At 41.0% G+C, this 25716-nt stretch overlaps 2 protein-coding genes across 2 annotated transcripts; both read right to left on the bottom strand.

Annotated features, from left to right (window-relative positions):
- Window positions 1–10255: 10255 nt before the first annotated feature.
- Window positions 10256–14292, bottom strand: LOC145807302 (uncharacterized). The gene is made up of 6 exons (XM_082905273.1): window positions 13723–14292; window positions 12723–13416; window positions 12321–12628; window positions 11841–12246; window positions 11552–11757; window positions 10256–11470 (listed from the first exon to the last, which is right to left on the bottom strand). The coding sequence occupies exons 1-6, from the start codon at window positions 14290–14292 to the stop codon at window positions 10817–10819; spliced, it is 2838 nt and encodes a 945-aa protein (XP_082761399.1). The 3' UTR covers window positions 10256–10816.
- A 2083-nt stretch (window positions 14293–16375) lies between these two features.
- LOC145807301 (protein FAR1-RELATED SEQUENCE 5-like) lies at window positions 16376–19912 on the bottom strand. The gene is made up of 3 exons (XM_082905272.1): window positions 19560–19912; window positions 18450–19283; window positions 16376–16529 (listed from the first exon to the last, which is right to left on the bottom strand). Exons 1-3 carry the CDS (start codon window positions 19562–19564, stop codon window positions 16376–16378), a joined length of 993 nt encoding a protein of 330 aa, XP_082761398.1. The 5' UTR covers window positions 19565–19912.
- Window positions 19913–25716: the final 5804 nt, after the last annotated feature.

Genomic DNA, 25716 nt, shown 5'->3' with positions numbered 1-25716 from the left:
AGGCTGTCCCTCCCTCCTTGGCCCAGGGCCAACAGCCTCATCCTCCACTTGCCTTTCGGGGACGACCTTTGCGCCCCCTACGGCGATCGTCGCCGCCACTGGCACCACCTCCATGACCTTTGAGGCAAGCATTTATTACGACAACACCTCTCCGTCGGAACAGGACCCCCTTACCCTGAGCAAGGTAAGGTACAACATAGGCTTTCGGCAAGGAGAGCAGGTCGGAAGGGACAACGAAATGATGAGAAAAGGATATAAGCAAATGTTGTAGACAAGAAAAAGGTTAAGTTCTCTATTTGGAATCCTCTCCCATATACTCTGCTTCTTTCCAACAACTTGCTCGTCCGAGAGTTCACTGGGGGACTACTCCGTTCCCCGTTGAACTTGCCTGCAGGTTATCTGGTGGGCTTGATCATTTGGACACGGCCTGGAGGAGCTTAGACCTGTCTGATCCATACACTGGGACGAACAACATTAACACATAATCAGTGCAAATTTCCTGTCACAAACATCATATCCAAGTACAACAAAATCTATTACTTTGAAAACACAAAAAATTAAATTTAAAAAATATGAAAATACTAAAATAACATAAAAATAGCAACTTCCTAACCACCTTTTAGGGCTGGTTTGGCATGTTTACAAAAAGCCAAAAGTCAAAAAGTCAATATTTTTACTTTGATCACATTATTTTAAGTCACATCACCTGTCACACACATCATTTCAACCCCTAACCCAAACGGAACTCATATTTCACAAAAAGTGAAAAAATACATTTATTTATATTTAAAAAGTGAGGAAAAAAATTGGACTAAAAAAGTGCAATTTTTGTCTTTGTGGATGAAAAAAATATGGATGTTTGGGTTAACTTTTTGACTTTTATAAAAAAATGTGTATTAAAAAATTGTATAAATTAATGTGTAAGGCAAAATTAGAATTCGGAATTGTGTAGGCCTAATTTTTGACTTCCTGTGAATAGTAATAACTTTTTGACTTTTTGGTTTTTTTTCCCGAGCAAGGATCCTCTAGAGTGATTTTTTCCTAAAGTTTCCTAAAGTGCTACAGTGTATGGTTGAGATTTACTGGCAAGTCACATCAATTTTTCTGATGTGACTTGCCAATAAATCTCAACCATACACTGTAGCACTTTAGGAAACTTTAGGGAAATTTCACTCTAGAGGATCCTTGGTGTTTTTTCCCAACTTGCCAAACTTGGCCTTAATATGTAGTGTCACGTACGTTTCCGTTTCCCTCCCAAATTTGGAACAAAAACCAAAGTCGGCAGACAGCGCTTTTGAAATCCCACAGACGCAGTACTTTTCATGATGACACACATGCCGTAGCCTTTCTAATCTCACCAACTCATTTCCATTTCCCATACAAATTTCGGCTACTTTGCTGTCCCTCCTTCTCTCTCCATTTCGGTTTTGCTGTCCACCTCCAGTAACACACTCTCTCTCTGTGTCTCCATTTCGACTGCGCCAGGTCGCCGACGGTAACAGTCACCATTTTCTCCGGCATGTGTGAGTCTGTCTATTTTTTATTTCGGAGCACATTATTATTATGACCTACTGTGTTCCACTCGCACGACATTACCATTTATGAACTATGAAACTGTTCCTCCTTAGGTAATTGAAACCATACGTACGATTAGGTATACAAACTACACGGGTGACAAACTGATATTGCCATTGAGGAGTTCCAAACTGACAGACGGTCTTCGTTGAGCAGTGTAGTCGGGTTTTTATTTCTCTGCATGAAGGTAAGTTGCGTATGGGTGCTGTTGGGTTGAATGTCCGATGTGGCCCTGTTTCAAGTGTGCGCATTGGTTGTTGATTCGGGATTCAAGTCGTAAATACTATAAAACGAGTACAACATATGGCCAATTAATTTTCGTAAAACAGTGGCATGCCATATCTGCATAAATTAACGACAACATATCGTAGTTGAAAATAAACGAAAAGTACCACTCGTACAATGCACGTACGACTCAATGGTCCGTTGATTGTAAGTTGTTAACAGTCAATTTCGTTTTGTTACAATGTGGGAGTAACGTTCTTTCTGCATCCTTATGAATATTGCATGCAATTCTTTGCAGGAATTATCGTAATTGGATATGGGCGACATGTCAGACAATGCGAAGCAACTGTGAGTTTATGTCGTTCAGTATTTGATACATTTAGGTTTGCAAGGTTATGTTTCCTGTACCTACTAAATACCACGGTCTGTTCGTGTATGGCATATTGTGCCGTTATGTACTGCCATCAGGAGGTTGTGCGATTTGAGTTTGACACATTTGCGATAGCCTCAAATTGCACCATGAATTTCGTGTAATGGATTAAAACTGTGTCGATTTCTTACCAGAATATGTGCACATACGGCACATGTCGCGTATTCTGCGGAGAGCATTTGTGAAATCCATAATTCACTGAGTTATACTAAACCAATTCGGTTCATCATTTTCGGTGACAACGGAAAACGACGTTACCAATTTCACGAAAATGGCACAACTTTTGAAATGGGAAGGCAAGATTGACTAACTTGAAAGTTAACCGACGAAGATGATAGGATGCACAAAACGTACATACCACCGATGTAATTTGGCCTTGAACAAAATTTCATTTACGCTGATATTTGTTACAGGCAAAGGAAAACATTGAAGGCAAGTGGCAAAGGTTCAGGAATGGAAAGGGTTGACATTACCGAGCCCCCTCGTCGAAAGCGGCCACTTGGGCCATTTATTTTTTACAGGTTCGATCCGTGTCCTTCAAAGCGGCTCACAGTACGAATCCCTCTCGTCAGAAACATGTGACAGTATTTTTGCACAATTCTGCATTACATATTTTGAACTCATAGCTTGCGCCTGTGCAGATTTCAGTTTGTACTCACAAGAAATTAAGATTTTAGAGACCAAAAGTAAGGGCCAAAATAATTTGGACCATTTATAATTTTTGTTGCAGAAATGATGTGGTTATTATATTTTTAGCAACCAAAATTGGACATTACGGATGCATTATTATGTAGTTGGGACCAAATTTGTTTGTGTCACAAATTGTGTACGTATATGTATATATATCCATCCATATCTAACATATACTTGCGCCGAAATTGACAATGGTTGCAGCCAGGAACAATTCAAGGAAAGACGAGAAGCAGACAACCCCGGACCGAATATGGTTAGTGTGCAGACATGTAGTAAGTAGAGTACCGTGATGGAAACACGTGACTGCTGTGATAGCAAAGTATGGACTTCTATTCCATGCGCGCACCAGTCATGTGCTTCCATTGTGTCGCATTCAGCGATTTCCAGCAGTCATAGAAGCCATATTGCATGTTCTTATAAACTCCGATTATTTGTAAAATTCCATGTCCGTTTTTATTTCAACTGTGTGCGAAATAGTAATTTGTATGTGCAAACATATGTAAATACCAGAAAATGTGCACACATTGCGAGTGATACAACTTTTGCTGACAATTATTTTGGACTTACAGCTCCTATTTGTCCTGTATGTGCGTCACGTTGGTGTAACACTTACAGAGCCGAAAGGATATTGGGGAAAGGTGGAAGGAACTCCCCTGTGATGAGAAGAAGAGGTTTCAGGACATGGCTAAGGCAAGTGCCAAGGAACTGGGCGAAGAAGTTGCAAAGAAATCTGCAAAGGTACTTACGTGCTTAGTGTTTTCGTAACTGCATTTGGGGAGGACCTGCTATCGACACAATGTTGGTTACTTTTTTGTATTAATGTTCACGTTAATCACATTGCAGAGTAAAATGCAAGTCCGCATATCATTGAAGGCAATTTTTGATATCGTGAACCGGTGTAACGAAGCACAAAAGCAGGCAGTCATTGATATTGGGTTCGGTGGCCTCCTGGGGTTAAAGTGTACCCGTATAGATCACAACATGTGCCAATGGTTGGTACAGAACTTCGATCCCGACACGTGTTCGTTGACTGTTCATGGCCGTCACCTGAGGCTCACCTGTGAGGAAGTGCATGTCTTATTGGGTATACGGTCAGAAGGCAATGACGTGCAGTTCACTGGTTCAATAGACGCATATCCCAATATCTACGAAGAGGTTGGAGCTGTTAAAGGAATCATTCCTTTGAACCAGTTGAGAGTTTATCTGACTGAGAGTGATGGTGCGGATGACGAGTTTCGGCGGAAGTTTGCGCTGTACGTGTTGGGGGCCATGTTGTGTCCTACCACAATGACCGCGTTGAGCCTGTCGTTCGTTCATGCCGTGAAGGACGTGACCGGTATGGGGGCATGTAATTGGGCAAAGGTGACACTGCAATTCCTTGTGAAAGGTGTTCGGAAGTATAAGATGAAACTTCAGCGCCAGGCAACTGGATGTGTTTTCCTTCTAATGGTAACGTAATCGACCGTTGTTTGTTTGTACCATGCCGATTACATATTTCATCCATTGCTGTGCATATGGTTCAATAAAATGGCAGTCGTTGCGAAATACAAACTTACCTGTTATTGAACAGCATGACAAATATACCTGTACGGGCCACATTTTTTGTAACCACGAAAAGCTTATCTTTTGAACCGGAAAGTTGCATGGGGATTCTGCCATCGAGACACATAAACACATACATATGATTGTGTTGTAAGTTGTATGCATTGTTAGCGAATACGGATTACTTTGCTCGGAAGTGTATAGTAAATATCTTTTCCCCCTTACAATGCAGCTATTTTACTTGGATCGTTTTGCCCCTCCCTGCAAGAGTACGTCGGCTACTACACGCTCCATCCCTCGGCTAAATGATTGGGGTGATGCCGAAATACGGGAGACGAGGCGACTTATGGGAAGGAAGCAAATGTTGCAGCAACATGAGGTAATCAACCCATTCGTTCTGCACATTTGACAGCATTGCCCCACCTGTGTTATGGATAACGGTGACAGACAGAATATGTGTTCCTATGACTAGGTGACAAGCACCGACAAACAGTGACCCATTCCTTAGCGTACGTCATATTTTCAGTTTGTCCCTCCCTATTTACTCTGAAATACTCGAACTTTTGGGGGGAAAATATGAAGTTTCCATGTGGACGATGTTGTAGCCTTACAAATTCAATTTTATGTACTACTTCTGTTACGAAATGAATTTTCGTTAAGCCCTGAAGTCAGATTTTTGGAAAAGCTTGAAGATTTTGGTTTTTTAACCTTGTAAAAAGGTCAAAACATTGTCGTTCAGTTATTGTTAGTTAGTTTGTAATTGAAAGTTTCTCTTTGTTTATGTAATTGGGAAAAGGTAAAGTGGTAAACATGGGATCGACTGTGAAGTTTTTATCCACACCAGATGAGCATCATTTACAACAACATTTTTTTTCCATTTCAGACGAATGGAGTAATTAATTTTTATTAGATATATTTAATATGTAAAGTGTGTATGTACACATATGTTGTGTGCAACTTAAGAAAGCAGACGGAAACTTTACGATTCACAGTTGAGCTCGATTAACGATTCAGTGCATTACCATTTTCATTTATGATTTGAATCCCGATTTGACAACTATGTTAGGTGGAGTTTCATCCAACAAAAGCGGAAAGCAACGACATTGATGACGCAATTGACACACACCATGTCAATAACAAACAGAAACCACGGATTGATGATGTTCGTTTGAGCAAGGTTGAGACTGACATTGGTGAACTGAAGGAAACCATGAAGCAAGTGCTTCACAGCAATGCGGAAATAAGGGAGATGTTGCTCAATTTCCGAGGGAAGGAAGCTGTTCACAATGCCAAGGTAAGCAAAAGCAATCAGTACACATGCTTCACACAGTTCACAGAGGTTACTTGAAGATGAAATATCGTACCAGGTTAATGTATGTGTTTGTGTGATTAGGTGGAGTCCACTGAAAGAAATTGTAACATTAACATATCCTCCAGCATTGGTGAACTGAAAGGAATGCTGAACGAACTGGTTGCAGCTATATTGTGTGGGAAACAACCGTTTACTGAACAGACACACATTGCTGAAATGAAGCAAATGATGCAGCAAGTGCTGGCAGGTTTATCGGAAACAGCACAATTGGCTCGCTCAGAGGAAAAGGGTGTTGACCCTACCATGGGAGTCGAGTTGCATGATGGCGGCGTGGTCTTCCCAAATTATTATGGTAGCCCAAATGAGGGTAATGTTCAAGATTTACAGGGGGTGGATTGGGAGGACAATTATGTGAATGGAATGTTGTCCAATGAGATAATTGATATGCACGTTGGACAGTTGCGTACCGTCCAAGAAGTTGGGGACATGCACAACAACCGTCGCCTTGCGTTGGAGGAAACATACGCAAGCGAAGAAAGCAAATCTCTTTCAGTTCAGTTTCTGTCCATGAGGAACGTTGCAAAACAGAGTTTATCTTCGTTTGATGATTTGCAAACCTTGCCACCAATGCGAGGAGAAGCAGACAATGTGCATCCTTCTGCTGGTAAGGTTGCCCAAACATTGGGAGCGGGACAAATTGTAACAGCCACACGAAAGGGAAGAGGAAGAGGAAGAGGAAGAGGAAGAGGTGTTGAAGCGACAGACGTAGGGGATATGCATTCGTGCAACGATAGCAAAATAAGTACTCGACTTACTGCCGAAAAATTCCCAAGTCGCCACATCACTTCACCTTTCGTATGTTTCATTACCAATTGATGACGACAGCATTACTGATCATAATAGAACCATTATTTGTGTTGTATTTTAATATTTGTCATTCTACTGCAAGTTTGCAGTAACAAATGTTGTACAATTGTCTTACAGATTTCGGACAAACTCCTGTCCAAACTGCACAGGTTGGACAAGCGGTTCCATACAGAGGTTAGACATCGCTTCACCAATTTTAGATGCATAAGGATGTGTTATGTACTTTGCAAATCACATTTCTGAACAGTGGTGAGTTAGTTAATTGTTTATATTAATAGGAGGAGTTGATGTTACTTGATTATTTATATTGATAGAAGGACTTGATAACACTGGAGAGCAGAGAGGTTTTATCAGCGGCCCAAGACGAAGTTGTTGACTCTGTACTTGACGACAGAAACAATGAAAGGTACGGATGAGTTTAGTACTCGCAATTAACCTGTTCCGTAGTATTTGTGAAATAAGTTTGAATTCCACAATTTTCATGTGTCGTGCTATGTTTATTTGATTCTTGTAGGTATCAGTTCTTTAATTTTTCATTCTCTATGATTTTGATGGGTTTATGATGGGTTTATGATGGGTTTATCCATGTCGTATGTAGGATTCTCTTTGAATTTAATGCAGTGGGCTACGGAAAGATCAGTGGCTAAATTTCCTGTCTGAAGTTTTCTTCTTTTGGTCTTATCCTGCACACATGTACCTATTGGGAAAATTGCAAACCACTGATATTTTCACAAAAATATTTACACATTCATGGAAACCTTTATAATTTTAATTATGAAACTTAATAAAGTTTACCAATGATTTGCAAATTTTTTTGAGAACTTATAATGAAGTGCAATTTTCCCTACCTATTTTCTTCTACTCTGCTTACATTTTCCATTTTGATCATTTTGGGATATTGTTGGCTCCAGTTTGTAAAAAACGTGTTTCTTTTTTTTTAACTTGCTGACCTGTAAATGAGCATTTCAATTTTCACATATTATTTTAGCAAATACTATTGGACATGTCATGAGTTGTAATATCTAAAACTTTGTCTTTTCATTTTGTTTTTTAAAAACTTAAAACTAATCTTCATTGGATTGGAGCCTAGTAGAATCAGGAATATCTGCCATAGTTGTACAACAGGAAAAACTAATCTTATGTTGTAGAGTTAAGCCAGATACGTTTAAGTTTTACTAGGCTGTAGGTTGCTTCTTACTGATTGATGTATACGTTTTATGTAGGGACATTGTCGTGTCTATGAATCTGCATGAAATGCCTTGCGAATGTGCTACGCGACGTGACATGCGCACGCTGAAACCAGGGGCATGGCTATCCGACACTGTAAGTCGTGGCATCTGACAATGTTATTTCCACTATATTTGCATGATGGACATATCCATGTAGGGACATTGTTATTTCGTATTACATTTAAACAAATGGCAAACCTTATTTCGCAAGTTGCCTAGTCTGTTACAATGTTCCAGCCAATCAACTTGGTCGCGGTTCAATTGACTAACGGACAGCGGCAAGTACACAAAGACGGTAGGCATACTGCGTGGTTCTTTCCAGTATATTTGTCGGTAAGTAAGTGTTTTAGGTCGGTTGTGTATTGCAGAAGACATATTTTCAGAAAACTTTGGCTGACTGAACTTTACACACTAAACATGCAGACTTTGATACTAAATCAAAAAACTCAACCTCTGAACCATGAAAATATGGTCAAATCATATTTTGGACATGACAGATATACTGGGGTGCTTGATGCATGTGAGAAGGTAATATGAATGTCCATCCCATTGAAGCGAGTAGATTTAATATGGACGTCGGTAATATGAATGTCGATCCCATTTACTTGAATGTCAATGTAAATATGAAAGTGCGTACATGTTCGCGTGCCCTCTAAACAATGTCTTCGCTTGTGTTTATGTTTATGTGTAGATTTACATGCCTTTCAATTATCGAGGAGTACATTGGGTGTGCCTAAAAATAGATATGGTAGACCGTGTGGCGTACCTATTTGACTCATTGGCATCCGCCACACTGGACACCAACAAGCTGAACACAGCAAAAATGTTGGTATGTCGTGCTGAATTTCACAAATCTACTTCCACACTGTCACATCCTTCACATAAACTAACCGTCTCATTCTGCAACAGGTTCAAACAATGCATGCCTTACTGCAACTACAGTTTGGAAATGAATATGCTGTAGACATGCGTACCTTTGAGGTGCGCATGTTAGAACAAAGGCCATTACAACAGCTGGACGAGTAATCCACAAACCCTGCGTCACATTGACTTCACTCTTGAATCACTCATTTAACGAACCTGCTTATATTTTACGAGAGACTGAATGTTACATTTCATTTGTAGCACTTTCGACTGTGGGATGTTTGTGATCAAGTACATGCAGCGGCCTGATATACCCAGCGGTCCACACAAGGTACATTGTACCGCTTAATTTCCAATTGCGAAATAAATCCGTTTATTCCCTACCGCTGTAACCGTACCTGATTTGTGTTATTCGCTTTCTGTACATAGTTTCATCCTTCTGTGCGCCGGAAGTTGGTGCTTGACTTCGTTATGGATGTGAACAATACAAAGATGGGCGAGTATCGTTCGTGCATGTGATTGATTGCAATTACAACAAATAGTGCAGCGATTTTATCATGGCCTGCCAGTACGAGTGTAATTTCGATGCCCAACCACAACTGGATTACTGCATCAGCTTGTCGTGACAACTTTTTAGGTCGCAGCTGTGATAATACTAATTTCCCACGCGTATTGATTGTACACATAATTCCAATGTTTGGGACTCGAACAAACGAGGGAAAGTAGTCATGTTTGTTTGGTTTTATCGTGGCCTGTACGTAATGTGATACACATAATTCCAATGTTATGGGTACAGTACAGAACAAACAATGCAATGTCATATTTGCCCAAATGACTATACTAATGTTTGTCCAGTGCAATGTGATATTTGTCCAACAAACAATGCAAGTTGAAAGTAGTAATGTTTGTTCGCTTTTACCACATGAATTATGTTTGTTCGATTTTTTTTAATGCCATGATTTTGTCCAAAACAAAGCAAAAAAAAGCCCACAGAAGAAACAAATGGCGGTGACTATAATGCACTTTGAAGGGGAATTGATTACTTCATAAAAATGCACAAACGGTGAAAAATTGCACAAAAAATAAAAACAACCATACAACAGACCATTAAAAACACAGATTATTGATATTCAATTTTTTTTTTTTGTTCAGCAAAACAAAAAACTGTATTGATGGAAAAGCACATACAAGGTGTCAATGATACATCAACAAAGAGGAGGTTGGAGACCAACGAAGAGAAACAAAAACAGAAGGAAAACAATAACAATGTAACTCCAAGCCCATCCTCACAAAACCACATAATAGGGCAACCAGATGAAACTCCAAGGCAGCATGAACAAACTTCAGACCATACAGCCACCATTGAGACTTGAGCCTGAACCTTCAACCTCCATTGAGACTTGAGCCTGATCCTTCAACCTCCAAAAAAAAAAAATTAGTACAGCAGCAGACCAACAATTACAACAAGGCCCGCAGCAGACCTCCAATAACTTTTCCCAATCCAACAACAGACTTCCAATACAGCACACCAAAACATCATTCAAACAATTGCAAAAAGGCCAATATGCAGCAGCAGACTGAAGCCTATTCGTTGATCCCATATAGCAGCAGCAGAGTACATATATAGCAGAGCAGATTTGAAGCACAGCAGAGCAGCAACCAGAAATGAGCATGCTTGACCCCATAAACTAAGCCAGAGCAACAAGCCAAAAATAAGGCAAAGCATAGCAACATTGAAGCACAGCAGAGCAAAAGTAGCCACCAAGAAGATATGGTAATACCACAGACTGACCAAAATCCTGCATACCACAGCTTGACCAAACTCCTGCACCCCAGTTTCAAAAAACACCAAACACCACCCCCTAAATGAGACTTTGATACTATCCAGAATACAATATATGTCGTCCACTGAATACTGTAGGCCTCTATAACTTTGCTTACAGCAAAGTGCAACCCTCACTTTCACCATCTCAGCCAATTCAGGCCCATCAACAATCTTATCATTAAAAAGGCAATCATTCCTACCTTTCCAAATCATTCCTAGGTGTGCAATACAAAAGAATACATATATAAACTAGCCTAGGATTTGGGGAACAGAACGCCTAGAACACCCCACTCTGATTGAGCATCTGCCAGCATGGCTTGGGCTTGGTCCAACTCAGCTTTAGTTGTCTGAATGGATGCAGAACGATGTCTAATTTGGGAGAGCATCATCCTTGCTTCTTGATTAAGCTGGTCGTGTTGCTGCTGCAGATGAGCCTTTCTTTGCCGGACAGAGGCAAGTTCTGCCATGAGTTTGGCTTCCTCAAGTTCAAGTGCTGAGTGTTGCTGAAGAATGGCTGCAGAGGTCTGCTGGCTGAGTTTGAGTGAAGTAGATATGGTGTGGGCTTCGTTTAGGAAATCCTTATTGGTTTGAATATCCTTCGAGCAAGTCTGAACCATCTCTGAAAGGGTTGGCCATTCTGTGATGATCTTGGCCAATTGCTTTAGTTGAATGGGGTTGAAAGGATTAGGGGAGAGGTTTACAACAGCAGAAAGACAGGCCAAGGTTTCATCAGGTTTGTGGAGAATGATTTCTTCAACTGGGGTGTTAATGAGGTTGATGAAGGTGGTTAAGGTTTGTTGAGTTTCAGCATCAAACAGATGTAGCCTTTGAGGCAATGGGGATATTTCGTCTAGATCTTGTTGAAGAATAGAAACTTCGGCCCAAATATCCTGGCATGGACCGACGGCCTGTGAACATTAATAGTTTGGTGAGAATATATGCTTGCAAGTAATAAAGAGTAAATAGGATGAGGTTGGAAATGGTAGTACCTGTCCTGATAACGTGCACGCAGACGGTTGGCCTTGTTCAGCTGTGGTTGTCGCATGAGGACGAGTTGTTTCTGGTACTGATGAGATGGCAGCATCAGCGCCTTGAGGGTGTTTCTCTGGTTCTGCTAGCAGGGGAAAGTCATGAGGACCTTCAAGTTCTGTCTCGCCCATTGGTCGTGGAGATGAGTCCTGTATTATGTCCATCCCTGTAAATTGGAGAACAATACCAGTTACTTAAAGAGAAGTTTTTTTTTCCCAAACGAACAGTAACATTTGTATTTCTATTTACCTTGGTTGTGGTGAACTTCTGGTTGAGGGGATTTTGTGTTGTCATCTGTTGGAGAGGATTGGCTGTTGATTGAAATGTCAAATTCAATCCTCTGAGATTCTTTGTTTGACGTTTGGGAATTGGAGGGGTTGGATGGTGATGGTTGAGGGCTAGAGACAGAAGGGACAATGTGTTGAGGAGAAGTGGAAGGATGTTGTGATGCAGACTGTGTGGATTGCTGTGGCAAAGACTGTGAAATAGGTTGTAAGGGAGTTTGTTGCGATGCTTCAGGTGGTGGTGGAGTTGGTTGTACAGTGGGTTCTGTGGGTACATTACTGATTGGACTGGAAATTTGATGAATGTGTTGAGGAGAAGTGGAAGCATCGTCATCATCAGCAGCAGCAAGGAGTAATCTCCTTCTTTTTCTCTGCACAAAAGTAAGTGATCAGTCGGGCGTGAATGCAAATTCAGATGCTGTAAATATGTAAAGTGAAGGCTTACTTGGTAGAGCTGCCCTGAAGGATTTGATGTTGTTTCGCCAACCATTTGGCTGAGAGGGATATCCCACTCACTTAGGTCTGTGCTTAGAGCAGGAGCAGTGGAAGGCTCTTCTCTCTTCTTCGCCGTGACCTCTGTCTCAGCAGGGGTACGGGTGGTAGCTCCTCTCTGTGCTTGTGTCTGCGCGGCTGCGAAAGAGTCTGCCATTAATTTCGGAACTGAGGGGGTGTTTGTCTGAGTAGTTGCATCCATTGGATCCTTGCCTTTACGTTGGTCCCTAACCAATGGTTCAGCAGCAGGCACAATTTTGGCTGTCAAGGGTTAAACAAGTTAGTGTTGTAGAGAAAAAAACAAAACAAATTGCATGACACAGTCAGGGATATGAAGTATATGAAGGAAGGATACCTGTAGCCTTAAGCTTGGAAGGCGAGGATATGCGGCCCTGAATATGAATACAAGTATCGTTAAGGCAGCTTTCAAGTGGCTTGCAGAAAATAATGGCAGTCATAAGTCCCCACCAATGGTCAAAAGCAGCCGAGCAGTCCGAAGCAGGTTTGAAGAAGAAGGGGCCAAAATCTTGGAAAAGTTTGGTGTTCTCTGTCAGAATGGATTCAGCTTGTGTAGGATCTTTCAAGTGGATTCTGGACCCAATCTCCTCATGGATGGTTGGGTGGAAATAAGGATAAGGGATAGCCTGGGAAAGACCAAATTGCCTGGACCATTGATTGGGACAGTATGTCTCAAAACTGCAGCTGGATAGCTTGGCGGAGGATATGGAACAGCCAACCAAGACATGTCTACAGGTGAGAATGTGTCTCCAACTCTCATTTTGTTCTTGGACTTGCTCATTGTGTAAATCAGAAGGGTCTGTGAAGAGGAAGCGAAGTCTACTGGAGGAGAATTCAAAGTTTTGAAATGGCATGTACAAGTTGGAAGGTCTCTGGGAAGGAAGGTTGTAAAACATGGTAAGATGATTTGTGAAAGTGAGTTTTGAATGGCTGTTATAAGTGAGCAGTTGCTCAGCATAGGAGTGGCAAACAGGTTTCAAGGTGTTAGGTGGTGGGGGTTGTGCCTCAGGGAAATAGGCATACAACCAGGCCTGGAAGAGCCAGAAGGGGCCACCACAGTTGCCAGAAATCTTCTTGTCGACAAAGGAAAATAGGGCCTTGTAAAGGGTGGCAAGAAGATAAGGGGCTAAAGCCATAAGTTGGCCGTCTTGCATACACAAGGCAAGGGGGAGGTATTCTTTCGTGATCTTGTACCCAGGGACACAAAAAAGAAACTCACAAAGCCAAAGTAAGTAAAAAGCAGTTCTTTCTTTGTCATCGACAGGGGAACCACGCTTGCCTTGGTATTTTTTGGCAAAATCTGTATAGCACATGTCAGTGTTTAAAGTAAATGTCACTTTTGGAGGCTCAAGGAGAGCATGAATTGGATTGCCCAAGATTGGCAGACCAGTCAAGTGAGCTACATCTAAGATGGTAGGGGAAATCATACCAAAATTGAGGAGTAGGGAGTTACTAGACTGCGACCAAAAGCATGCAGCAGCAGCAATCAGCCCTTTCTCCACGTCATAAATTTTAGTCGACAGTCTAATTGCTTCAGCAATGCCCTGGTGCTTCCATACTTCGGCGTCGTGACCTTCAATTCTCCTGGCCCAGCTTCGCCAATCAGAGTCTGGTGACCTCCACCCTCTGAGTGGGTTTTTGCTGACATTCCAGTTAGTCCACTTGAGTCCAGCTTGGTTGAGAAGAAGGTTCTCACCATTACCAAGGGGATAGTATGGAGCTAGCTCGTCTGGGAAGTAAGACGCGAAGGTAGGGCCTAGAGTAGCCTTAGCGACAGAGCTTGGGCTGGGCAATAGGGTTGCAGCAAATTTTAGAGGAGCGATAAGTGCTCTGATAGGGTCCGGGAAGCGGAGTAGGTCTTCATTGTTCTCCTCAGATGGAGATGGTTGAGATTTTTTCGGTGCCATGGCTTAGGGTTTTGTGGTGCTCTGGTTTTGAACGGCAATGGTTGAGAAGAAGGAGTACAGTCTGGGGAGTTCGAATCAGAGGGAAATGAAGTGGTTTGAAGTTGAAAGGGTGGGTCTTTTATAGCTTATGATGGGGCCAGTATATTTAAAAGCTCTTATATTGGGCTGTACTTTATGCTTGTTTTGGGCCCAAACAATGGCCCCCTCGTTGAAGTTAAATATCATATGACTTGGACCCCCATGACCCCCTCTCTCTCTGATTGGCCACTTTTTTTTTTTTTTTTTCAATTTCTTATTTTTTTTCCTTCTCCAAACAGCAGCCCCCACGTGTGTGTGTGTGTGTGGGGGGTGGTGGTGATTGGGGGGGTCTCAATCACTTCCGCAATATTTAACTTGAACATGGGGGCCATTGTTTGCACCAAGTTTTGCCAGTCTCTGTCGACAGATGGTCCACTTAATCGAGGGCATGTGGCCAAGTCTGAAGGAATGTCCACGACCTGAAAGTGGGCTCTCTGCATGTGGGTCACCTAGAAGTGATAGGGGAAGTTTTTACCACCAGTCACGGAGTTAGCGGGCACACTTTCAGGAGGAAGCATGAGACAAAGCAGGAGCCTTGCTCTGTCGACAGAAGTTTAAAACAGTTGGTGGCCATGAAATAAACACAAGAAAAGGGAGCTCGACAGATAGAAGTGGAGGTTTAGTATTGATATCCGTATACTGTTTTTGTGGCCCATCATTGCATGATCCTACACGTCTACACCATAACTGCCACTGTAACTGCCCCGACTTCGAATCTTCAAGTCCACTCTGCCAAATATTGACTCTTCCCTGTCGACCTTCCTTTTCACCATTGTGGGGCATGTCCCTCATCATTATGAGACAAAAATCGACAGAATATTGTCCACTAAACACAACCACAGTCCTTGCAAACTGGGTCAATGAACCGCAACACTTGGCCACTCACAGTTACTGCCCCTGACTATGAATCATCAAACTCTGCCAAATATTGAATTTTCCCTGTAATTTAATCAAAATATATTCAATGTCGGTAAACTTGAAAATACGTTTGAAATAACCTTTTTCTGTATTGTAATGACTTAAACACAATTGTTGTCCTACATTTTACGTAACGAAAATACACAACTTGTTTATATCAAAAACAAAATATACATCTCGGGTTTATAATCCAAAAAATGGGAACTACTTTTTTTTAAAAAAAAGTTCACTCATATTTTCACCTACATTCTGATTGGATATTAGATTAAAAATTCCTCTTTGCACCTATTTTTCCCACATCCTCCCAACAGCTGCTCCATTCAACTAACATTGAATCTTGCATGCCACCTGACTTACACGCTGGAGCAGTTCTTGGCAGTGCTCATGGATTTAGTGGCCACCCTCCAACAGGAAACATGAACGAATTGGGAGTCTGTATCTGTCGAGGAAAGGCTAAAAGGACCTGGGCACAGGTGGTAACTTCAATTATATGCACTTCGACAGGTGGCAACTTACTTTCTACATTGTAACTTCTGTGTAGTTTTTTCCCTTCTACTTTCTACTTTGTTACAAATAACACAACAACACAACAACTTACTTTCTACTTTCTACTTTCTACTTTGTTACTTTCTACTTTGTTACCATCACTTCATCGAAAGAAGTCTTCATCCATTTCAGGCATTTGAACCAATACCACAATTGCTTGATTTTCTTCTTGAACTTGTCAACTTTAAATTACTGCTTCGTTGCTGTCCATATAGGCCCACCATAATTTTACTAACAATAAACCCATAGTAAACATTAAATAATTTCACAACTCCTGTTCGTAACTCGTAATTCATATACCGATCGGCATGGAGATAAAGTAACGAGTTCGTTGGGTTACTTTCTCCAAGTAACACCCAAAATTAACTGCCACTTGGATTATATACAAAATGCATGTGCTGGTATGTAATTTTGCAAACCCACTTGGACAAAATTCGTATTTTACTCGAAATATAATACTTATTTACAGACACAAGTCATAACAAATCAATACGAAGCGAAACACATCGTTAGTTGATAAACCACACCGCAAAAAAACCCTTCAGTTAGATCCAACCAAATATGGAACAGAAACAAGCAACCCGCAATAGGAATCTTGGAATACAGACATAAGCCAATTTCCCACCCAAAACAACACACAGACAACCCATATATATCTCACCTCACCTTCAGTTAGTTTTGAAAATGACAAGTCACTGCAAACACAAATGACAACATCACTCTAAACAATATGGGAAATTTACAACTCATGGCCTTGTACATAAGTAACGTTGTGCCATTTCCTGGCATTGTACATAACCAATTATTTACACGTTACGTACAGCAATCCGTGCAAAATGAAAACTACATACATTATTTCCATGTGTTTTCAATAGCTAAGGGAATAAGTAAATCATACAAATTATACAATTACCTGATTCACCTCATCAATTGTGTTCGAATCATTTTTCCACACTGCTGCTTCAACACTACCGTATTGGCCCACAGGCTGCTTGGAATCAGGAGAAACATCAAAAAATAGTCGCCGTTGCTTAATGTGCGGTGTACTTGGATCCACCAACCCAGTTTTGCAGCGAACGGGCAATGACTCCGCATTGTACTCACGGTCAGTTATGTGGGGTGTATCTGCATCTGAGTTATTACCCACTGTTCGGCTAAACCGAACCTTAGGACACGTTCGCTTTGTGTGCCCAATGCATTTGCAATTCCCACATTTTCTTGGTCTTCGACAGTTGGACGAGGCCCGTCCTGGGTTCCCTTTTGTCTTCACAACATCAGGATCTTCTACTCCAAATTGTCGACAGAATGAATGTTTCCCTTTGTCTCCATTCCCACCGTTCAAATTCCTCTCATATAACTCCTTCATCCGGGTCGTCATTGGAAGACATGCATCCCTAGCATCCTTGAAACCTTCCGTTGATTGCGAGGCATAGAAACACATTTCGTTGTAGGAAGAACACAATATCCCATACCGGGCCGTCTGTGTTGTAGTGCTATCAATTGAGGGTTGAGGCCATTGCTGGCCATCCTTGCTTGCAGCCCTTGTCCATCTATGCAGCACACAAGTTGGGGGAATTTGCGTTAAATTTTCAGCTTTCATAACACATATCATGTGGCAGCAAGGTAGCCCCAACGACTCAAACTTCATGCAAGAACATCTCATTGCAGCATCCATTGGACTGTGTGTTACTATCCATGATCTGTCCTTCACTCTGTACTTATGAATATAGTAGCATTTCTGACCATCCGGCAAAGGGAACACATCCTTCACATTCAACTTCCCCTCTTCTAAGATTTCATCACGGAACATTCTAAATATATTTCGGGTGAATAGCTCAGCTCCATGTCTCTCTATATCTCGCAATGGAGTAATCAATACCGGAAAAGTGTTATTTGTTTCAGCATCATCTCCAGCCTCGTTATACCTTATCCTTGCAAGAGCCCGATCATAGTGCCTAACAAATTCATATAGCTTCAATTTGTGTTGGAGGAAGGGATTGAAATAAGCATTCATACACTCCGAGCGCTGAGTGCTCTTCATCCCAGCAAAGAAATGTCCACGCATATATGCCTCAGCCCACATATGACGCTTCTCATATGTCTCCAACACCCAACTGTTGGTTTGAAGTCCAAATTCTTCGACCATTGTCGTCCAGCCATGCTCAAACTTTGTCTCATCCGTTTCCATGTCCATGCACTGCTTGAAAGCATGTGCAAAGCCACTTATGTGAACATTTGAAACAGCATTTTTCCCAAGATGCCAATTACATAATCGATGTCTTGTATCTGGAAATACTCTTCTGATTGCCTCTCGCATCGACTTATCCCCATCTGTCAGTACGGACACAGGTGCTTTATTGCCCATCGCCTCCATAAATGTTTCCAAAACCCATGTGTATGTCTCAATTGTCTCATTAGCTAGCAAAACACATGCAAATATCGTGGTCCTAAAGTGGCTAGTCACACCAGCCAACATGACAAACGGTTTCTTGTATGCATTGGTTCTGTAAGTTGAGTCAAATATCAACACATCACCAAACTTTGCGTAGTCGGCCCGCGATTTCGAATCTGCCCAGAACAGATTTTGTAACTTGTTATCGTTACACACATCATACTTGTAAAAAAAACGTGCATCAACATCAAGTTTTGCGCATAGGTAAACTAACGCACCCTGCGCATCACCATCCTCAACTTCTGCTCTACGTTCGGCTTGAATATGGTTGTGCAGATCCGTGCGGATGAAACCAACATTCTCATAAGACCCGGACTGATTTACCATATAGTCCATGATTTGGCTAGTCTTCACACCGACATTGCGCATAGCCATTGCTTGAGCTTTGTCACCGCTGTTTAAACTGCGATGTGACCTCAGATACATCACACAGTGTTGTTCCGCCAATTCATGGTTGTGGTCTACGACGAAGTGAGTCACAACATACTTTCCCCCTTCACCAGCATCCGCATCGTACCGTATGCGAAATTGGGCTTTGCAACCTACTCTTGTTAGTGCCTTGGGAGCTCTACTCTTCTCAGCAACACGGTCCAAGTATTTTGGTAATCTCTGACCTTCCCTTGAACACAACCACAGCCTACTAACGACCTTTCCCTCTTTATTTGTGTTAAATCTGGATTTTCGTATACTAAATCCCTTGGCTTTAGCATACGCATTGTAGAAATCTTCTCCATCTTCGACCGAATCAAATTTCTGTTCCAGAATAGCACGTTCAACATCACCAACCATGTCATTGCGATGAGCATCGTCAACCATTTCTTTTTTCACATCGGCTCCGCCATCTTCAACGTTCATGTTGGTTGCTTCTTCATTGCTCGGACCAGCTTCGCAACCATGATCAGGTTCTGCCCGACTTTCATTCATCAAACGGATGTCATCTGCTTCATTTGGAATGTCATAACCATCACCTTCCCTTTTAACTTCCGCTGGGGCCATACTGCACATGACATTACTACCAACAATTACTTGATGACCGAAAATTGTTAACACAAACACAAACATGACATTTTCACACGGGTTACCTGTTTGTGCAAACACAAACACTCGCTTGAGAAACAGAAAGAGAAAGGTTAGCTGCCAATGGAGGGGTTTCCGTTGGAGCGAAGCGTAGAGCGGTTGAAGTTAGGATGGGGGTTTAGTTGAGGGAAAATAGCTGAAGTGAACGGGCCAGAGAGACAGAGAGGGAGACAGAGAGAGGGACACAGCTCCATACCTCATATCTAGTTCGAGAGAAGGGCTTCACTTCAGCAATGGAACCAACACAGCCTTCTAGTTACGTTGTTGTTGGAAATCGCCCGTTATACTGTTCCCTACAGAGCTTCGTCAATGGAACGAACCCAACAGGGGCTTCTCCCTGTAATGGAAATCAACGGTTACACTGACTCAACCTTACACAGAGAGGAGAACAGAGAGAGATAGAGACGAAATACAGAGAGTGAGTGGGATGCAATCATGCAAATACAAGCATTAACCGGTTGCCCCGGTTTCAACTTTTTCAGGATTAAACAATTCAATGGTCTTGATCAATTATTGTAATCTAACGGCTAACAATTGGGTTGCATATGGTGTGCAACCTTAAGGGGGTTGCACACTTAAGCATGACCCTATAATTTAATATATATGTATATATATCTTATAAAATCATTTCTCGAACTCAACACATAGAATAGTTTCCTTTATCTTAAGTTTGGATTGAAAATGCTCCACAAAATCATTCTTTCATCTTAGGACTTAACTTCATCCTTAGTTTACAGGGCAGCATGTTTATCAGCCAAAACAACATTTTTCACGACCCAAACCCGGTATCCAAAGACTCGGCGTCGTAACAAAATAAAAATAATGTAATTCGGATAATTCTGTAGTCACAGCGCAAGCGGATAAATTAAATAAATTAAAATAAATAACTAGATACCAACTGCTTATTTAAAAGAAATTAAAACATAGTTACTTGAACTTCATTGTACTACAAGAGTCTAATAATAAAAGATAGAAAATAAGATAACATAGCGATTCATTTTCCAACTTGATCTCGCTAAACCTCGTCACCTCAAAGGGGTAACAGTTATAAGCACATAGCAGAATGAGAAATATCATACTATGAGTGTAGGGGCACAAAATGGCCATGGATATTTATTTAAGCTAAAACATTAACATAAATTGAGTTGAGTTAAATACACAAATTAATTAAGTGCCAGAAACTGAAATAATCACTGTAACCACGATACATCACTAAGTGACAATCACTACACTGGTCAATGGATCGATGACAACACTGGACCACAAAGTGGTCAAACACTAGCCAATGATTATTTTAAGTCTCCCAAGACATGGGACTCCCGTGTGGTACTCACAAAACATATTTTCATATAAGGTCATAGCCAAATATTCTTTAAAAGTAAAACAAACGTATCCATGTGTTTCACTTTTAAGTAAATAGGGTTCAGAAATAAAACCTCGTAGTTGAAACTTTTATAAAACATAACTTTTTATTAATATATTAATAAAACATAAATTATATAAAATAGATTTTGGTAAGTCAAAACATAAGTAAAATACTTTTTGGTAACTCAAGGTATAATATAACTCACCTTAAATTAATTCCTTTATTCTTCCTTTCCACCACTCAAGATTCTCACCCGTGCCGTCCTCTTTCTACTCTCTATTTATTTGTTTTTCCGTTGCCTTAACATACCAATCTTCTCTATTTATAGGACAAAAATTCTTAGGTAACAAGCTACAGAGAGTTTCGTAAATTGACGCGTGTAAGTCTCTGGTCCATCCTTATCTCTTTATTTATAATCTTGTTTGATTTTATCTTTTTTTCTTTGACCATCTTATTTTGACCATTTGACTATTTTTTTTTATTTAAAAGTTATTACCTTCTTTGGTAATTCAAGATGACTCCTAAAACTTACGTAAAATGATAAGTTAGGTTCATGTCTAAAAACCTCACTACCCAACTATAAATCACTACTTACCACTTACTAAAATATTTAATGTGTAATATTTCACAACGTATTTCTTTAATCATAAAATTCTCAATCTCCTAAATTATGCATTTATTTATTATTATTATTTTTTATTATTATTGTCACTACATGTATATATATATACACTTTTTTTTTTATTATTATTATTATTTATTATCGTAATGTTAAATTTAAAACATTCGAGTGTCACATTTCTCCTCTCCTTAAAAGAAGTTTGTCCCCAAACTTGACGTACCTTGGTTTTCGAAGAGGTGTGTGTATTTGGCTCGCATTTGGCTTTCAGTTTCCCACGTTGCTTCTTCGACACGATAATTTTTCCATAAGACCTTTACGAGGGGTATAGTTTTATTTCGAAGGATCTGATCACGACGATCGAGAATCTGTACAGGTTACTCTTCGTAGGAGAGATCTTTTTGAACTTCTAGGTTCTCATGATCGACAACATGCTCTGGATCTCGAAGATATCGACGAAGCATCGAAACGTGAAACACATTATGGACATTGGATAGTTCGAATGGAAGCGCAAGACGATATACTACAGGACCAATCCTTTCGAGTATCTCGAATGGGCCGATGTAACGTGGTCTTAACTTTCCTATTTTCCCAAATCGGATTACCCCTCTTGTCGGTGAGATTTTAAGGAACACATGATCTCCTATTTGAAATTCTAAACCTATTTGAAATTCTAAGTCTCGTCTTCGTGTATCCTCATAGCTTTTCTGGCAGCTCTGGGCAGTGCGAATTCGTTGTTGGATGAGTTGAATTTTATCACTCGTTACTTGCACGATCTTGGGGCCTAATAATTTTCTGTCTCCGACTTCCATCCGACACAGAGGTGATCGACATCTTCTTCCATACAGTGCCTCGTACGGTGCCATTCCAATACTTGCATGGTAGCTATTATTATATGCGAACTCCACTAAGGGTAGGTGATCATCCCAGTTACCTTTGAGGTCTAGTATGCACAAACGTAACATATCTTCCAAAGTCTGGATCGTCCTTTCAGATTGCCCATCAGTTTGCGGGTGGTAAGCCGTGCTAAACCTTAAAGTGGTTCCCAAAGCTTCTTGTAATTTGGTCCAAAAGTGAGACACGAAACGGGGGTCTCTATCGGATACGATTGAAACTGGGGTGCCGTGCAAGTGAACGATTTCCTTAATGTAGAGAGTAGCGAACTTAGAGAGGGAATACATGATTCTGATTGGTAGAAAATGCACCGACTTTGTCAATCAATCTATGATAACCCATATTGCATCATTCTTTGAGACTGAGTGCGGTAGCCCGACCACAAAATCCATAGTAATATGCTCCCATTTTCATTCGGGAATAAGGAGTGGTTGCAACATACCTGTAGGTCTCTGATGCTCTGCTTTAACTTGTTGACAACGCAGGCATTTGGAGACATAGTTTGTTATGTCTTTCTTCATTCCTGTCCACCAGAAGTGTTCCCGCAGATCGTGATACATCTTTGCATTGCCAGGATGGATCGCAACCCTCGAGCTATGAGCTTCTACTAATATCTTCTTCTTGAGTTCTGGAAGGTTGGGTACGCAAATTCGATTTCAAAATTTTAGCATCCCATTGCTTATTGTAAAGTCAGGATCAGGTGTTTTTCCTTGCTCCTCGTACTTTTTCTTCAAAAGTTTATCTTCACATTGGCGGGCTCTAATTTTTTCAATCAACTCGGGTTCCACGATTATGTTGGCGAGCAATCCATAGATCTTGCGAGGAATGAGGGTACATGCCAAACTTTTGGTCATTTTTCGACTTAGTGCGTCTGCTACTACATTAGCTTTGTCGGGATGATGATGGATCTCTATATCGTAGTCCTTCATAAATTCTAGCCATCGTCGTTACCTCATATTCAATTCCTTCTGTGTAAACAGATATTTGAGACTTTTGTGATCAGTGTAGATTTCGCAGGCTACTCCGTAGAGATAATGACGCCAAATTTTGAGAGCGAAGATCATCGTAGCCAATTCTAGATCATGAGTTGGATAGTTTCTTTCGTGAGTCTTTAGTTGGCGAGAGGCATAAGCAATGACCTTCCCGTTTTGCATAAGAACGCAACCCAAACCATTGTATGAGGTATCGCTGTAAATTATAAATCCTTCTGCTTCTGTGGGAAGCGCTAGTATTGGAGCCGTTACGAGTCTGTCCTTCAATTCTTGGAAGCAACGTTCCTGCTTTTCCGTCCATTCAAAGGGTGTGTTCTTTTGAGTTAGCTGAGTCAATGGTGAAGCTATCTTCGAGAAGTTTTGCACAAAGCGCCGGTAGTAGCCGGCTAGGCCCAAGAAGCTTCGAATTTCTGATACGTTAGTAGGTTGTGGCCAATCCACGATTGCTGCAACCTTTTGGGGATCAACTGAAATGCCATCTTTGTTAATGACGTGACCGAGGAAGTCTACCCTAGTGATCCAGAATTCACATTTCTTCAACTTGACATAAAGTTTGTGATCACGTAATGTCTGTAGAACTTTTCGCAAGTGGTGTTCATGATCTTCTGGCAATTTGGAGTATATAAGAATGTCATCAATGAAGACAATGACGAACTCGTCAAGATAGGGTTTGAACACTCGATTCCTGAGGTCCATAAAGGCCGCTAGAGCATTGGTGACGCCAAATGGCATGATGAGGAACTCGTAGTGCCCATAACGGGTTCTGAAGGCAGTCTTTTCGATGCTTTCTGTTTTGACTTTTAGTTGATGATAACCAGAACGCAAGTCAATTTTTTAGAACACTTGGGCGCCTTGCAGTTGATCAAACAAGTCATTAATTCGTGGCAGGGGGTACCGATTTTTTATGGTGACTTTATTTAGCTTTCGATAGTCAATACATAACCTCATTGTACCATCCTTTTTCTTTACGAACAGTACCAGAGCTCCCTATGGTGAGGTACTTGGTCGGATTGGAGTTGAGTTTTTAGTTCTTTCAATTCTGCCATGGACATGAGGTAAGGGGTCTTTGAGATTGGTTGTGTACCAGGTTGGGTTTCAATGGTGAACTCGATTTCCCGATCAACTAGGGTGCCAAGCAGGTCTTCAGGAAACACATCCGAAAATTCTCAAACTGCGGGAATCGCATCAAGTGTGGGGGTCTCTTGTTGAGTATCAATCACATAACAGATACAACCACAACAACCCTTTCTTAGCAGTCATTGGGCTATTATGAAGGATATAATACAGGGAGGGGGAGAGGCTCCAGTTCCTTCGAAGACAAGCTCGAGTTGGTTTGGTGACCTGAGGAATACCTTTTTGGCTTTACAATCGATAGAGGCACGATTAGCAGCTAACCAATCCATTCCTAAGTTTACATCAAAGGTACTAATGCCAAGGAGTATCAAGTCTACGTATAAGGTTTCACCTTTTAAGGATACAGTACAAGATTTGTATACATCAGTACTAAGGGCAGAATTTCCAGAGGGAAAAGACACAGATAGTATGTATCCTAAGGGCTCGGGTGTTGGCCCCAACTTGGTAGCAAAGTGTGGTGTAACAAAAGAATGAGTTGAACTAGAGTCAAAGAGAACATAGGCTAAGTGACCACAAACAGAGAGTGTAGCTGACACAACATTTTCAGTAACTCCTGGGTTTCCAGGCACCAGGGTAAAAGCTCTTCCTTGGCGTTTTTGGTCCTTTCTCGCTGCTTCAAGTACTGCGGGTTTTCGGACTGATTCAAAGGGGCGGACGAGCGTTGGACAATTCCTCAGCCAATGGCCAACTTGGCCACATCTAAAGCATGTTCTCGTATCTTGACGGCATGGTCCCCAATGAATCCGTCCACAGGTAGAGTGTAACAACCCTCACACTGTTTACCGACTAAACACTGTTTACCGACTAATGACTGACTGATTACTGTTAAACTGAATTGATTATGACTGATAATTGGACTGATTAAAAGTACTGAACTGACTGACTGACATTGGAAACCGAATTGATTGAGTATATGTTAGTTAAATTGCATTCTATCTGTTTGACTGTATGATTATCTGTTCATGCTTATGTGTTTAAACTGCTAATTGAAGGCCTTATCGGCGGCCGAATCGGGAATTGGTTAGTGTTTTATGACCCTCATAATTAATATGATTTTATGGTATATTTATCTGAAAACTGATTAGGTATGATTAAATTAGATTAAAACGAGTTAATTGCAAAGTTTGCCGTAATTACCAATTTGCCACCCTTAGTGGCCCACTCAATATAGCATATGTGAGCCTTGTACACACTGGAAGAACATTTCATCATCTTTCTCCTTGCCATAACCGACCAAGAAGAGAGTTAGAGAGAGAGAGAATTGTTCTTGTTGATTTAGCTTGAGAATCTTGAAGAATTGAAGGAGTTTTGTACAATTGAGCTTCCCTATCCTAAATACAAGACTTAA

This window comes from Camellia sinensis, chromosome 14, assembly GCF_055761805.1.
Source record: "Camellia sinensis isolate YWXY chromosome 14, ASM5576180v1, whole genome shotgun sequence".
Taxonomy (NCBI): domain Eukaryota; kingdom Viridiplantae; phylum Streptophyta; class Magnoliopsida; order Ericales; family Theaceae; genus Camellia; species Camellia sinensis.
The sequence above is the reverse complement of the archived record's forward strand: the minus strand, read 5'-3'. Positions and strand labels throughout refer to the sequence as shown.